Source organism: Bombus affinis, chromosome 9, assembly GCF_024516045.1.
Source record: "Bombus affinis isolate iyBomAffi1 chromosome 9, iyBomAffi1.2, whole genome shotgun sequence".
Taxonomy (NCBI): Eukaryota; Metazoa; Arthropoda; class Insecta; order Hymenoptera; family Apidae; genus Bombus; species Bombus affinis.
The window spans coordinates 8,376,279-8,391,060 of record NC_066352.1 but is presented as its reverse complement, the minus strand read 5'-3'; the positions used below and the strand labels follow the sequence as shown (position 1 = coordinate 8,391,060).

The 14,782-nt window shown below is 35.4% G+C and overlaps 2 protein-coding genes across 7 annotated transcripts in view; one reads left to right on the top strand and one right to left on the bottom strand.

Annotated features, from left to right (window-relative positions):
* LOC126919997 (tudor domain-containing protein 1) overlaps positions 1–14,782 on the bottom strand; it is a 311,431-nt gene that overhangs the window by 5,552 nt on the left and 291,097 nt on the right. For all 6 annotated transcript variants that reach the window (XM_050729782.1, XM_050729780.1, XM_050729783.1 and 3 more), the window contains 6 exons: positions 4,978–5,202; positions 3,564–3,688; positions 1,623–1,771; positions 1,185–1,253; positions 628–780; positions 125–404 (listed from right to left, as the gene is read on the bottom strand). In XM_050729782.1, coding sequence (XP_050585739.1) covers positions 125–404; positions 628–780; positions 1,185–1,253; positions 1,623–1,771; positions 3,564–3,688; positions 4,978–5,202 — 1,001 coding nt within the window. The remainder of the gene's footprint in view (positions 1–124; positions 405–627; positions 781–1,184; positions 1,254–1,622; positions 1,772–3,563; positions 3,689–4,977; positions 5,203–14,782) is intronic.
* Positions 6,973–14,782, top strand: part of LOC126920028 (uncharacterized) — a 112,373-nt gene continuing 104,563 nt past the window's right edge. Inside the window, exon 1 of the mRNA XM_050729888.1 lies at positions 6,973–7,577. Coding sequence (XP_050585845.1) covers positions 7,517–7,577 — 61 coding nt within the window. The 5' untranslated portion in view covers positions 6,973–7,516. The remainder of the gene's footprint in view (positions 7,578–14,782) is intronic.

Sequence of the window (14,782 nt, the reverse complement as noted above, 5' to 3'; positions counted from 1 at the left end):
ATTAAAAGTAAATATGATTATTAATAAAAATCCTAAATAATATAATAAATAATAACAATAACAAATATAGAGTTTAGGCTTTTAATTACATTTCCAATTGCTTTGCTAGTTTGATTATACTTACGTGCAAACTAGTTTCTTAAAAACTCGAGTGGCATCGGGATGCCATTTACCATTATTAGGAACAATATCGAACAAAGTGCACCTAAGGGCCATCACCGGTAACATCGCATATTGTGGTATGATATTTCTTATTCTACTCAAAGGTACATTTTCCTCTTTCATGCCATAATCAATAAAGAACAGGCTATATCTTTCGTCATCGTTCGTATTCGGTTTCTTTTCTATGACACGTGCACGGTACCAAACATTGTGTTTCGAGCACTGCGCGATGTACAGCGCATCTAGAAACAGAGATATATCCTTTTTAAATGCAGGAAGCTTAAAAGATTGTAAAAAGCGATCATAATGTTGCATTTAGTAGTTCAGATAAATAGAATCCTACTATAGCGGTCATTTCATTATACAAAAGTTACGGAAAGGGTATCGTGTTTAATAAAAATTTTAAGAAAAATACGACCAAAGAAATGGGAAAGTTCAAACTTGAAGCAAGTGGAGTTATCGTACTTAAAGTTACTTCCGTTGGTATTATTCCTGTAGTAGTTGCCAGTGTAGCCAGTCCTTTGCTAAGATCCGATATTTTCTGTTGATTTTGTACTATCTGAACGTAAAAGCAAGAAGGGTCCACGATGTGGGTGACGTTGACCATCTCCGAGGATCCTTGAAACAAAAGAGAATAAATTAATCTTCCATATATAATATTATATAACTTAGAAGTTATATGCCCATGTATCTACATATCATTTATAAGTATCAGAACATCCACTAGTATTGTCAAAAATATAATATTCGACGTCGATCAATCAAGAAAACAATTGATCGATTAGAATTTTGTATCCTCGCAAAATAACGATCCGGATCGTAAAATGAAAGTTGGTAGAAACTTAAAAAAACTATCTACAAGAGTTATAGAACAACGGCGTATTTTAACGATTACAATTATTTGGATAATTTTCGACAAATTATTTCTAACGAAAATATTACGTAAATTGCGATCTTTGCATAAACTTGCAAAGAATGTCCTAAGTGATACTCGTTATTAAGAAAAAGTTGTAGCTACGTACCAATACTAGCAAGATTATCGTTCTCTATGACGTTAGGTTTAGTCTTCGGGGATGTTTCCTTATTTTCTACTAAAATAAAGATTTTCATTATGACAAAATTTTCAACTAATAAAATTAAATTAATACAATTATCAATTATTCGTTTCATAATAATATAGTCTACTCTTAAAATCAACAAGTTTGCAACAATAAGGAGGGCAGCTCCAATATTTAAATTGTATTTATTCGAAGGGAAAGAAAGATTTAGGTTTCATATTTAAAAGTGTGAAAGTTTATTGCTCCAAGTGTTAGCTGATAATGAATTTATAGCATGCTTGATAAAGTATTCTGATTTTGAGTTGGTCGTTGTCGGTTTATTCAAATTATTGGAAAGTGGAGATGCCTTACCATTTAATTCTTTCTATTTTGAAAATTGATAATGAAGAAAATTAATATTACGTGAAGTAGCAATCTCTTCGACCAATGGTTCTATCTCGTAATCCTTTGGTAGCAAATCCTTTTGTTGCAGACTGTAAATTGGTGTTTTCGGTATGTACACGTAGCAGTGTTGTTCTATGGTCTTAATGATGTTATTGTTGATGTCAAATCTGCGAAAAGAAGCGTTCATTCTTCTTGAGAAAATATGTTAGAGAATGTGTCGTTTAATTAAGAAATAACAGCTGCTTCGATGATCAAATTATACTTAATTGCAATATAATGATTTAAAATTCAAGTGATATTACAGTGGCTCGTGAAAATATCTGAACATTTCTAGAAAAATTTTATGATTTTTTATACAAAATATTTTGAAATCTCCTAAGTATTGTAACGAGACACGACTATCGTGATTATATGTTTATTGCTTTCTCATCTTCGTTCGTTTCTCGTGTCAAAGAACGAATGACTATTTCATGACTATTTTTATGAAATTTTATGACTATTTTTGAATCAAGAAATATCAATCTAAAACAATGATCGCATGTTGAATAAAATTGGAAAGTGTAAGAAAAAATAGAAATTGGAAGATGGAACTGTGATCGAAGACACTCAAAATTATCTAAATCGAGGAGCTTTCTGGAAAACAGACTCACCAGACAGAATGACGAATTAAGCAAATTGCGTGAGAAGCTTTAGTTTTTTAATATCAGTTACATTCGCATTGAGAACCATAGTGACCCTAAACTTGCTTTTTATTTTTGTAAAATAAATTAAACAAATCGTAATAGTTCACCTATTTGTCTAGTGTATTTTCCAATACACTCGGCATCTATAAATAATTTTATTACAAATCTATAGGGTTTTTTCATTTTTTAATTACTCTATGTATTCGTATTGGTGTTATTTTCAGATGTGAAAATTTTATAAAAAATCTCCTATCGAACCAATAGAATATTAAAGTTTCGATTGTATTCGAATTATCGCATACAAGCGTCGAAAAGAAAAAAAAGCAGATTTGTTTTAATTAGTCGAAATCTCGAGGAGAAAATAAACAGTGACGTTCGTTCCGCTGGTAAAAAAAAAGAAAGAAAAAAAAAATAGGAGGAATGTACCGAAGCCGCTTTAAAACGCAACCGTAGATACATTACGCTTTAATTAATTACTCTTACACCTCGAGTGCTCTCTCCATTCCCACCAGTTTCTTTTTCTGTCTTTCATTCTCTTTTCGTTCGGACATCTATAAGCTGCTTACGAATATAAACGACAGAGGATTTGTCTGACTCTGCACCATCGTCGGTGTCGAGGAAAATAAATCGTTCAATATGCACCGGAGATTTTGATTTATCAAAAGCTCTAGATTTTTCACTGTGTTGGAAAATCTCTGTGTACCGTACGAGAGCTGCAAGAACGTTAAGGAATATGATTTTGTTGTTCGACCGTTTTAATGTTGGAATCGAGATAAATATCGTGCTGGATCGACATCGATCACCTATTCAAATAATATTAAAACGTGTTAATAAATTTTATTCCTCGTTCGTTGTTTTCTTATTTCTCTTTATCAATTGCTATTGAGGCAATGGTAACCGAGACGAATGCAAGCAGATATTTCAGGCAACTGATGATAATATCCTCGATAAAATTCTATCATTTTATTAAAATTTTATTTCATTGTTTTACTTTACTTTCAAAAATGTCATTATTTTACTTTATTTTTAAAAGTATTGCTTCGTCATTTCATCAAAGGATAGAACGAAAAGATTAGGAATGCTGTATTTTCTAGTTTCTTTAAATCGTACGTTTGTTTGTAACCTTTAGCTGTTATCGAAGTTGAAGGTAAAAATTATTTTCTCGTTTCTCGCAGTCGGAAGTAAAAAAAGTTCGGAGAAAAGAAACGAGGAGTAAGTTAAAGAAGCGAAAGTTAAAGAAGAGAAAAATATTGCACGAAAATGAAATATCACTTACTCGATTTTATTGTCTTTATCAGTGTTTTGAACCAGATAGCATGGAATGTTGGTCATCGGTTCCAATTTTTTTATCACTTGCTGAATGTCTACCTGGTCGAGGTTGTTTTGGATCGACGTCGATACCTGAAACAGATTTTTTAGTGCGCCAATCGATCGTCTGACCTTTTACAGTAGCCTTTTAACATTTATCCACATATTTAATATCATCCTGATTTTTATGGACTTTGTGGAACAAGATAATTCGGCGTGTTATTTCCCTTGATAATAACAAATAACAAATCTTCATTAATATTCGATAATGTTTGCAAATCGTGTATTTAAATCGCTGGATATAAAAATTTAGCAAACATAAAAAAGAACTTTGTGCCTACAATTTTATTATTATAGATATCATATTTTCGTCCTAGAAAATTCTCGAAAGACGTCGCGAGGAAAATTTTTTACGATTTTCGCTTATATTACGAAAATTTCATAGCCGAAACTTTACAGACTAATCGAGGAAAATCTCGTTACGAGTGCAGGTATTCTCGTTTGTTGCGTACAGGTCAAACATTGGGTGGATAAAAGCGATAAAACTTCCCCGCGAACCTAATAATTATAGCAATCAAGTTGAAATTGTGGATGCAATAATGCTTTGTTTAAAAACACATGTAGATATAATTTAGCCAACGAAATAGAGCGCGTGAAACGTGATGTCGATTCTAAACTGAAAAATAGAAGCTACTTCTAGCAAATTGAAATTTGAATATTTGATAAATCGTTTAACGTATCGTATAAATACATGATTTATATATAACATGATTTATAATACATATATTATAAATTACACGACAAATTCGAATATTTGTGATAAAAAGGCTCGTTACTGATTTATTGAACAACACATGGACATACAAACAAATACGAGATTGTCGTAGTAACGAAATAATTTTGATAGATCAATTTTAGTTTAGTTTTACCATAAATCAATTAAAATTTGTTCTGCTTCTTTAAAAAAAAAAAAAAAAAAAGAAAAAGACAAGCAAGGTAAACGTTTAGCCAGACATTTGTCACTACTATACTAATATTGAGACACTAAAAAAAAAAATAATATTTTTGCATTAAAATAGGTAACTTTACAAATCCTTAAATTGCAAAAGAAAAAAAGAAAGTTCGAAATTTGTGATAATTCTAAAACATTTTCTTCAATTTATTCAGGACCAAACTTTTTTTAGCCTATAAGAGAAATTATTTTTTTATTAATAATTAATAATAGAAACACATTTCTTCGGATGCTTTAGCAAAGAAGATCGACTGTATTAAATTTTGAGACCAGTTTCACCGAAAACAAGTATTGTTTAGTTAATGAATAAATTATAAACACTACGAAAGGATTAAGTAATGCACGTAAAAGTTTCAAATCGGGTAGTTACCAGAATGGCAGATTGAAGTCGTTCTTCGTACTCCTTCAGCTGTGTGAAAATCTCATTGATATTCTTGTTCTGCAAATTTGTATACTCCTGTAACGTATCAATGATCTGTTGCTCTGTATTTTGAAGAACACCATGCAAATAGGCGAAATGCTGTGTCACGGTCGCCTCTATACTGGTGATGTTCTGTATTTCTTCTATCGAGGTGGAGGATACAGACATCAGTTTCTGAAATGCAAACGCAAAAATACGTAAAAATCAATGTTAACGTTATGTTGGAAAAGGGAATGTATGTACGGAATAAAAATTATTCCAGCAAGAATCAACCTAATGACACAAATTTTCTTTTAATCAATCTATGTTATGCATATCCAACATTGCGATCGTGGAAGGAAATTTCAAGAATTTGCATTCGTCAAACATCAAACGTTAAAAATCAGTGTCTTAATTTAATCAGATACTAAGTACAGGTTTTTTTCATTCTTTCGATACGTTTCTTCCTGGCCTTATCACACTGACTGTTCTGATATGCTTTCGGTGATAAGCGAACAATGGATAATTCTCTATTCGATATTAAGGTTCGAGCAAAGACTAGATTTAAAGTCCGCGAATCGAAAGCGAAAGACCTTCTTCATTGCTGAAAAACATCACCGTGAATCGTCAAACTCTTGCAAAGAAGGAACCGTACAAATCGGACATCAAAGTTCCAAAATATCGAGACCAAATTTCAACATCCAGGCCAAGTGCCAACATCGAGACCAAGTTCCAGCTTGAAAAAGTTTTCCTTAAGAATTTTTATCACTGAACCACTATCATGAAGATCCTCGATAAACCGACTGCCGTAAAAATGTCCAAAACCTTGCCATTAAATTCGACGGTATTAAGGGTTTCGAGAATGCCAGCATCTGGCATGTCGACAAAGGCTGAAGATACGCCAATACAGAAAACTCTACGATTTAAATGGACCACTGTCGCCGGATCATAGCGAGGAGATCAATAAAACGTCATGTCCCGGTGAACGTTCGATGATAGCCAAAATAAAAATAGAGAAATCGCTTCATAAGACGTTCACGTGAAATTACACGTAACCAGAGGAAGCTGATGCAATACGCTGATTGATATTCGACCGGTCGTTCGGGTCGCATCTTAAGAAATCGAGGCGTCTTTAGCAATGACTACCGAGTGAAACGGTGCTCGGGTACGCTGATGCTGAGAATTTTTTAATTTTAGACGTCTGGAGTATGTATAAGAACGACACTCTTAAAGATATATAGTTTTAGCTTCTTCTATTGAAGAGTAGAATTTCTAGCCGATTCACATTCAAATATAAATTTTGCATTTTAAGTATTACATGTAACAGGACTATTAATATCGATAAATTCGACTTTCAGTTTCTGAAAGCCTGAATGTATCTAACATTGTACTCGTTTGTAATTTCATGTAATTTTTTATATAAATCCGACGAAACTTGTAAAACCACCAAACGTTTATAAAAATAAAAATAGGCGATTTAAATTCTTGTCTTTCTTGTTCTTTCATCGGTTTCGGCAAATTTGTGTTTTTCTAGAAGTGAAAGATATCTCAAGTTCATTAAAAATACGGAAAATTCATTATTGGTATGCATGATTTCTCCATACAATTTTACGTTACATATCTTTAAGGTATTACGAGAAATCTGTATTGTTTGCTAAAATGAGAGTGCAAGAGTGGAAATATGTTTCGAAGATCGCAGTAGAAGTAACGTCCATTAATTTCCTCGGCATAGTAGAACTTCATTTATCTGTACGAAATTTAAGATAATGGTCAATTAACTTTTGCTGCTTGAATTCGCTTATGCTGACACGTGAGCTCCTATTATGCGAATGAAAAGTAACGGGCAGTGAGAATAATTGGTGAGCTCCGATTATATATGAACTGCAATTACATAAGTCAGTACTGTCAGTCTGCTGACTAATTCAGATAAATGGTATTCTACTATAGTCGTTCGAGTTTCTGCATGAAACCAAGAGACGTCTTAAAAGATTAATCGTAGCTGTAAAGATCGAAGGATCCATAACTGTTAACCTTCGTTAACGACAAGCCCTGGTTCGCCTCCGGATGGGACCAGAATATCAACAACACACTACGATGACATCGGCGTTGTGCGGTCGTTTCGCCGTGAACTAGAAGGTCGTTCGAGCGACTTTCTAGAGGATGATCCGTGAAGGGAGAAGACTTATCTGTCGTGAAGGGAGAGCGGCACAGATCGGAATGGCAGGGAGTAAAGGAACAGAAGAGGTGGTCACAGTGTGTCGGTGCTTAACGTCGAACCAACGACCGAACAAACGCGCCTTTCCCCAGTCTTTCATGTCTCGAGGACCGGTTACCATCGTTGACTCCGCTGTCGGCCTCGTGTTTCGTGTTTCATTATTCGTGATCGGTTGTTTCCTGTGACTCTTGTTGACGGTGTTGAGGATGAGGTTGGTTCCTCGTCCAACCGTTGGGTCTTAGTTTCTAGAGCCTGTTGGAGGGTTTTGGGGACCAAGAGCAAACCGGAAGTACCATGCGGGTGTTCGACAACCTCTGCGCGCTGGGATACATCGCGTTCCTTGTGTTGCTTATCGGTGAGTCTCTTTTTCATGATGATGATTCTCGATGTTTCTTGGTGGTTTATGTGTTGGACAGTTTCATGAGTAATGACTGTTATCTAATAGCGGTGTGAATGTCAACGACTTTACGTCGTTTCGTGTTCTAGAGTTAGATGCCACTGACGATATGCAACGAGTTACGAAAGTATTACCCTTGCAATTATTGAAGCTACATATTTCTTACGATATAAAGTCTGCTATAATTTAGCTTTAAATTCGTTTATTGGCAAATAGCAATTCGTCATAATGTAAATGAGAATTTTTAAGAAAACGTTGAATTCGATAATTAGGAGGATAATCGATTCATATTTTATTTATTTTGTTGAAAATGTGCGAATGTGAAAGATACCTATCTTTCTTTTTTGGCTAATGTTATCTCTGGTTCCTATCGTGGATGATTAGTGCTCTCTATTAAATTTATGTGAACTTATTAAATTAAATTTATATAAATGTGAGCTGTTATATCTGATGTTTAAAACGATGTTGCAAGTAATAACCACAGGCAACCTCCTTATTGTGTCATAATTAATACATAATTTTATTTAATAATACTAATAAATGTTCTTCTCTGTATTGTATAAATATTATTATATTGTCTGGCTTATCAGATATTGCACGAACAATTTCTGCAGCATACATTTCAAATAATGTTTCTTGTTTCGACTAAATACAACATCTGATATACCTGGCGTAATATTCTCTGTTTAAACAGAAGGATTAGAAAACGAGAATAAGCGAAGCAGAGTTACAACACTGTATGCCATGGAAATTGAAATAGGAAAGTAAAACAAATGTAGTCGGAAACATTTATGAAATCCATGATATTAGTTCAAATAATCAAGATTCTACCATATTTGTTTCATCTATAAAATTCCCCTGGATATTAAAACATAATGTCATATAACGTGAAGTAATCGAAGTGATTAAAACATTACAGACACTGAACGAACAGAGGAAAATTCAAAGAAGAAATTTCTCGCGTAAATTCAAGCGTCTCGAGGTAGAAATTACGCGTGGCGGAGTTGCGCTTCGAGAAAGGAAAGTACCGCGAAATATTAGTGATGCAAGTCCATTGTCTCCGGAGCTCGGCATTCTGATTGCCTTCTCCCTCGCCGCGCAGTAAACGGCCGCATAGACCTATTTCTAAGCCTGATATGTAACAAATTCTCACGAGCGTTAAACAGTCGATGGCCGAGTTCTAATATGGACAATTAATGCCACGCTTTCTCCGTTCCTTTTAGCCTCCTGCCAATGCCGAACTCGTCGATTAATTTCGCGCCCACAACTACGCTACGCTACGATCGTTCCTCCGACACGTAAACCGCGAAAAATCAATTACCATTCCCCTTCTAACGAAGAGCTGCGGATCGTTCTCGAAGCAGGTGACTCGAGTGCTCGTGTAAATGAGCGGAGTTAGGTGTTGATGATGGAAAGTGATGTGAACGCGTCGATTGGAACAGGGGAAATCTTCGATTTGGTTCACCTCGTACGATGTTCTCTTATAGCGAAAAAATGTGTGACTTTCTTTCTATATCGACGCGATGGTCTCGAATGTCTAGTTTGAAATTCGAAGCTCGATGCTGGATGTTGGATGTTCGACTCTGAAGCGCAATATTTCGTAGCTTGAAGTTTGGTGTTGGGATCGCAAGCCCTACAGCTCTAAAAGAATAACTACGACTTTAGTAATTCGAAAGATTTGTTTCTTTCTTCCGAACTTAAACACAAAAATTACGATCCTCCCGATCATATATCAAATGACAAACTAGGATAAGAATTGTGCAAAGTACATTATTATATTATTATCGCTTTCGTCTTCGTCCATCTTCCTCGTTTCGTCTTCCAGCAACGAAAATGTGACAAGGAGAGAGAAAGAGAGAAAGAGTGTGTGTGTGAGAGAGAGAGAAGAGGCCGCTGCAATCTCGTTTGCCCTGCTGAATCAACCGCAGAGAATCCACTTTAACGTGTTCGCGGTGCGCAGCGTTAATTATACTACGTAAACAGTCAAAGGGAGTCCCCGAAGGAGGCGAAACGGATGGAGGAGGTCGTGGCAAGATCTTGCCGGATACGAAAATTAAGTTCATCCTCGCCTCGCGATGCAAGTTTCGTTCCAGCCACTCTTTGCCTTCTTACTCGTGGTCGATATATCCATCTTCTCCTGGATCACCTCCTCTGGATCACCTTCTCACAGAGAAGGAGAGAGACAGAGAGGCAGGAAGAAAAACAGAGAGAGAGAGATAGTCTCTTATGAGGAAAGAGACAACGATCTCTTTTGAGAATGAGAGAGAGAGAGAGAGAAAGACCAAACAGTTGGCTCGTCGTTGACGTTTAATTAGCGTTAGATTGATCGAGATCCGTATAAAACACGCAGACGATTAACCAGGAGGTCCGGAATTTATTTCATGATACTTAATCGCGCATACTCGATCGAGAGATCGACAGATCGGCTGTTTGAACCATCCGTGTTGATTTAACTGGGCGAACGCGTTCCAACGAACGAAGACAGAAGTCTCGTTAATTCACCCATGCCCTTCTTTGCTCATGTAAACGCGATCTCACTTGATCGTGCAAATGTATACGTATCCACAGCTATTATTAATGACGAGCAGTTTGTCCGACGACGACACGAATACCAACGGAGCATTGGGATCGCTGGAGCTGATGCAATCTTCCCAACCTTTCTCGATGGTTCTTCAAACGAGTTCGTATTTACGTGGATCGTTACGTTCCAAGGAAAGGATCTTATTTTAAACGTTCTTCTCGTGTCGTAAGTCGTATTAAGTGATTGAAGAAAAAAAAGAAAGAAAGAAAAAACGTGACATCGAGATTACGCACGTGTATCGTGGAATATTATTCGCGAGTGGATGGAAGATGGAAAGTTTGCAAGTTTTTTGCTTTCAGACGTTTCAAACTTCTTCATTGTAATGTAAATTACGCGATGATTAGGCGAATACCTATGCAAATTTATTTTTCCATAGATACAACTAAAGAAACGTAATCCGAGTAGAGATTTGTTACAGCCATTAAATATTATAACGAGTTCCATACAGCCATTGAATTAGAGTCACAAAAATATTGCTTTTTAAATTGTGATACTACGTCACGTATAAATAGTAAGTTGTTCTTGGTAACTCAGATCATTATTCAATATGTAGATGCTCGTGTAACTCGTGTAGCAATGAATTTGTTACGAGATTGCAAATCTAAATTTATCACAGAGTTCCTCTGATCGAAACACGTTATATAATTTATATACTTAAACACACATGTTTATATAATTCTCTGCTTAATTTTATGACGTGAAGCTTTTGCTTAAAATTTGCGGTCGTAATATGTTGTATTTTTGTTATTTATTGATTATTATCGGATAATTAGTATTAGAATGTATTTATGCTGTTCCTTTTTATCTGCTTCAATGTAAATGAAACGTGTGCGATTAGAGGATGCGTTCGTTTCATTTAAAACGATATTTATACGCCTGTAGGTGTAAAAGCTTTCGAATAGCGCGTTTTGAGTATAACAAACAAATAACGAAATCCGTGGTAAATAATAAATTGCTGCAACTGTGGTTATAATAATAGCCGATGGTAATCGTGAAATGCTGAGATTCTATTAAATCGATGACAAATTTGTTTCAAATTTGCATTTAATATCTTATTAAAAATGGAGACATCCAAAGGATTATATAGATATCAAAAATAAAAAAAATGACGCTCTATTATCATTCGTTTTAAAAAATTTAAAGTAATAGCATCCCATTCTTTTACTTATTTTCTCTATTTTAATGTCTTTTCTATTTCTATAACTTTACTTTCGGGGAACATAGCGATTTTATTGGTGAAATAAAAATCCTTGTTAATTGACTAAGAATTTTTTATCTATCCTCTAATATTTCGATATGAAAAATAAACTTTCTTTTTAATAGGGAAATATATAACGATTTAACCATCTAGAAATAGTCATAATACGAGATTCGATATTTTCTTTTTTAAGAAAAATAAAGAGAAAATTATCTATTTCTCATCTAGTAAATTATTGAATAAATTCGACTATGAATAATGCGAACCCTAAAACCCATTAAAAGATTACGTTCTATCCAAAACTGTCAGATAATATAGTAACATTATTTACAAAATAAAAATCGTATCAGAATATTTTGTTTACTTTCTATTATTTCGTTACAAAACGCAATTGCTTTCGATAAAACAGATAGGAACTTAACCACGCAGAAAGATTTATGTAGCAGTGGAAAAGTGGTGCGTTCGTGCACACGCGATCGCGCAAGAAAACGAACAGGTGCGAGGCGCGTTAAGCAGGAAATGGGAATGAAATTTAAAAAATATCGCATGGAAAACGACATTTTTCGGGCATCTCGACTAGACGAGGTTGTAGCCACACAATCGATAATCTCGCTGGGGAACGTTTTTCGCGAATCTAAAAGCATCCATCATCATTATGCGCAACGTCTATGACTCGACGATCTTTCGCATGATAAATTGACAGAGCGATACCCATGGAGCATTACGTCTGAAAATCACGTATTTTTATGGCCACCCTCGGATAAACGTGTTTAAAGCGATCGAATGATGCGTCTGTCCGGGCGTCTATTAACAGAGTCTGTCTATTAATCCGGTAATTGCTTAATTTTGAATAACAAGGTATTCCCACAACACACCAACAACCAAATGCAAAAGCAAATTTTGAATTTTGTCTACCTATTAGTTTCTTTGGTTGATTACTTGCTTATCAATCTGGTAGTTTCGTCGTTTTAAATAATAAATAGTTTTCAAGGTAGACAAATTATTAAATGCGAACATCGAATTTAAATATCTTTTATTTTCATTTTATCTACTTTTGAATCACCAGCTGAAAGTTGAGAAACGTACTCAAACTACGAGGGAACGTGTTTTTACGAGAATATGGGAAAGCGATTTTACTAGATAAAACATAGTTCGATGTTAGAAGAAAATTATTCGAGGGAAAATCATAGTGAAACGGATCATATATCATGGAGAATATGTTAAGTTCGTGACACGATACACGTTTATGGCCTCGTTGAGATACCGTGGTCTTCGTGAGCAATTTTCGCCGGTCAACCGAAATTACATTTTATGGGCGAATTCTACATTTTTCTTCAGAGATCGAGAATCTTCGAATTTTTATATTCCGTTTTCTTGTTTATTTCACCAAACCAAACGATTTTCCCGATTGTAACACAATTAAATTAAAACGCTATAAATCATCCCAGTTCAAATGTTACAGATGAATTATTTAAATGCTATAAATAAATGGCTTAAATGTTATAAATTAATAATTAAATCATTGTTAAGTAAATAGAAGCTTTTTTCAATTCTCACGTTATGTTAGTTATAGCAAAAATGAGTTCCGCCGCGAGTCGGATGTTACTTATATACAAGGTGACACAATCTTGACGAGTTTGGTCGAAATATAAGGATTTTTGCCGACGCATCGCTATGATGGACGCTGTGAACGATAAGCGGGCGGACGCTCCGCTTTGGTGTTATTTATACGCTTTCCGGTCTGGTTCAGCGTAAAGAGAGCGAGGCTGAGAGAGCGATCCTTGAATGAAAATTATTTCTCGATCTAGACCGAGCAAACGGTTCCAAGTGGAACGCCTTTCGAATCGTCCGATCGACAACCGGCGCTTGGACGAAGAAAGAGAAAATATCTGGTTTGTTCTTGGCCCGTGTGCGCGTGACTCTGAAAACTCGATAAAGCGGTAAAACGCGGCTAGCTCGAGTGGCGGGCCGCTTCGCGGAAGCGACGCTGCCCAATTTGCATTTCGAATGCGGCAAGATCGGTAGATAAATACTTATAGTGGAGAGACGTAGTAAGCTCGCGCGAGTGCCCATCGCCGTCTTATGCGGCGTAACTCTGTTCGATTTCCGCCATCCTCTTCTTCCTTCCTTTCTTTATTTCCGAACAGACCGATCTCCAAAGAGGTTTACGCTCGATGGGATCATCTTAAATCGCCATTTTAGGTGAAAGTGATGGGAACATAAGATGATAGTAAAGAATGGTAAAGGATGGTGAATTATGTTGTAAAGTTTGGTTGATAGAAGCATATGTGAAGCTAGTAGTGTGAGAGAGTAGAGAATGATTTGGATCTTAAATAAAATTGATGGTGTGAATGATTTTAGTGTGGGGTGTAGACTTTAGCAAAAATTAAGATCTGTTGATGAGAAACTATAGCAACGTAGCTGTGTGAATATTTATCTAAATATTGTTATATGGAAGATACTAAGAAATTAACAGTTGGGAATGATTTTGTTTCTAAAAGAAATTCGTGAACGGCGAAGTATATTTTACTAAGAATTGACAGAACGTACGATGCACTGGAAGATACTAGAGATCGATAATAGTAAACGACAGAGAATAACGCTGTATATTTTAATAGAAGACACGAAGACCTTAAAATTTCGTATTTTAAAAGTTTAATAAAAACCAATGTAGAAGTTTGGTAAAAAGAATTGTTATTCCATCCGTTCGCTATCAATGATAAAAATTCAGAAATATCTAAGTTACAGTAATATCGTAGCTTCCAACCAAAATCTAAAGCTCGAAATATCAAGTAATAAGTCGAATCTTCATCTCATCAAAACGTCTCTCGTTTCTCTTAAACATTTCCGACACTCGAGAACTAACCACTACTAACGAACGAGCATCATTTGCGCATAATTTTTATCTCTGACTCGTGATAACGTCGGAGTGTAAATGCCACGTGTAACGAAGACACTTTTCAAGCATCCTCGTGTTCACCGCCGATTTCTTACCATTTACACTTGGACAAATTTCCTGAATCACGATCGATCGTTCACAAGGAAATTTAAAGAGACAAGAAGCCGCTGTAAAACGATTTCTTCAATTAAATTTAATGATGTCGCAACACCTTGACGATGGTTCAGGCAAACGTAGCGTATAGGGGAAGGGGATGGTTTAATGGCAAAATCGTGCTCATTTAATACGCCTCATTATAGATCGTATAAAGCACTGTATATACTTCTGCACTGGTGTTCGACTCGTTATAATTAGAACTTATTACCGTGCGTATGAAGGCGGTAACATGTAAAACTTGTGAATGAATTCTTCTCTTCTGCTTTTTCTCCTTTATTTTTCATTCCTTTTTCCTTTTTTAAATTTATAAAAGGCATCATGTAGAGAAC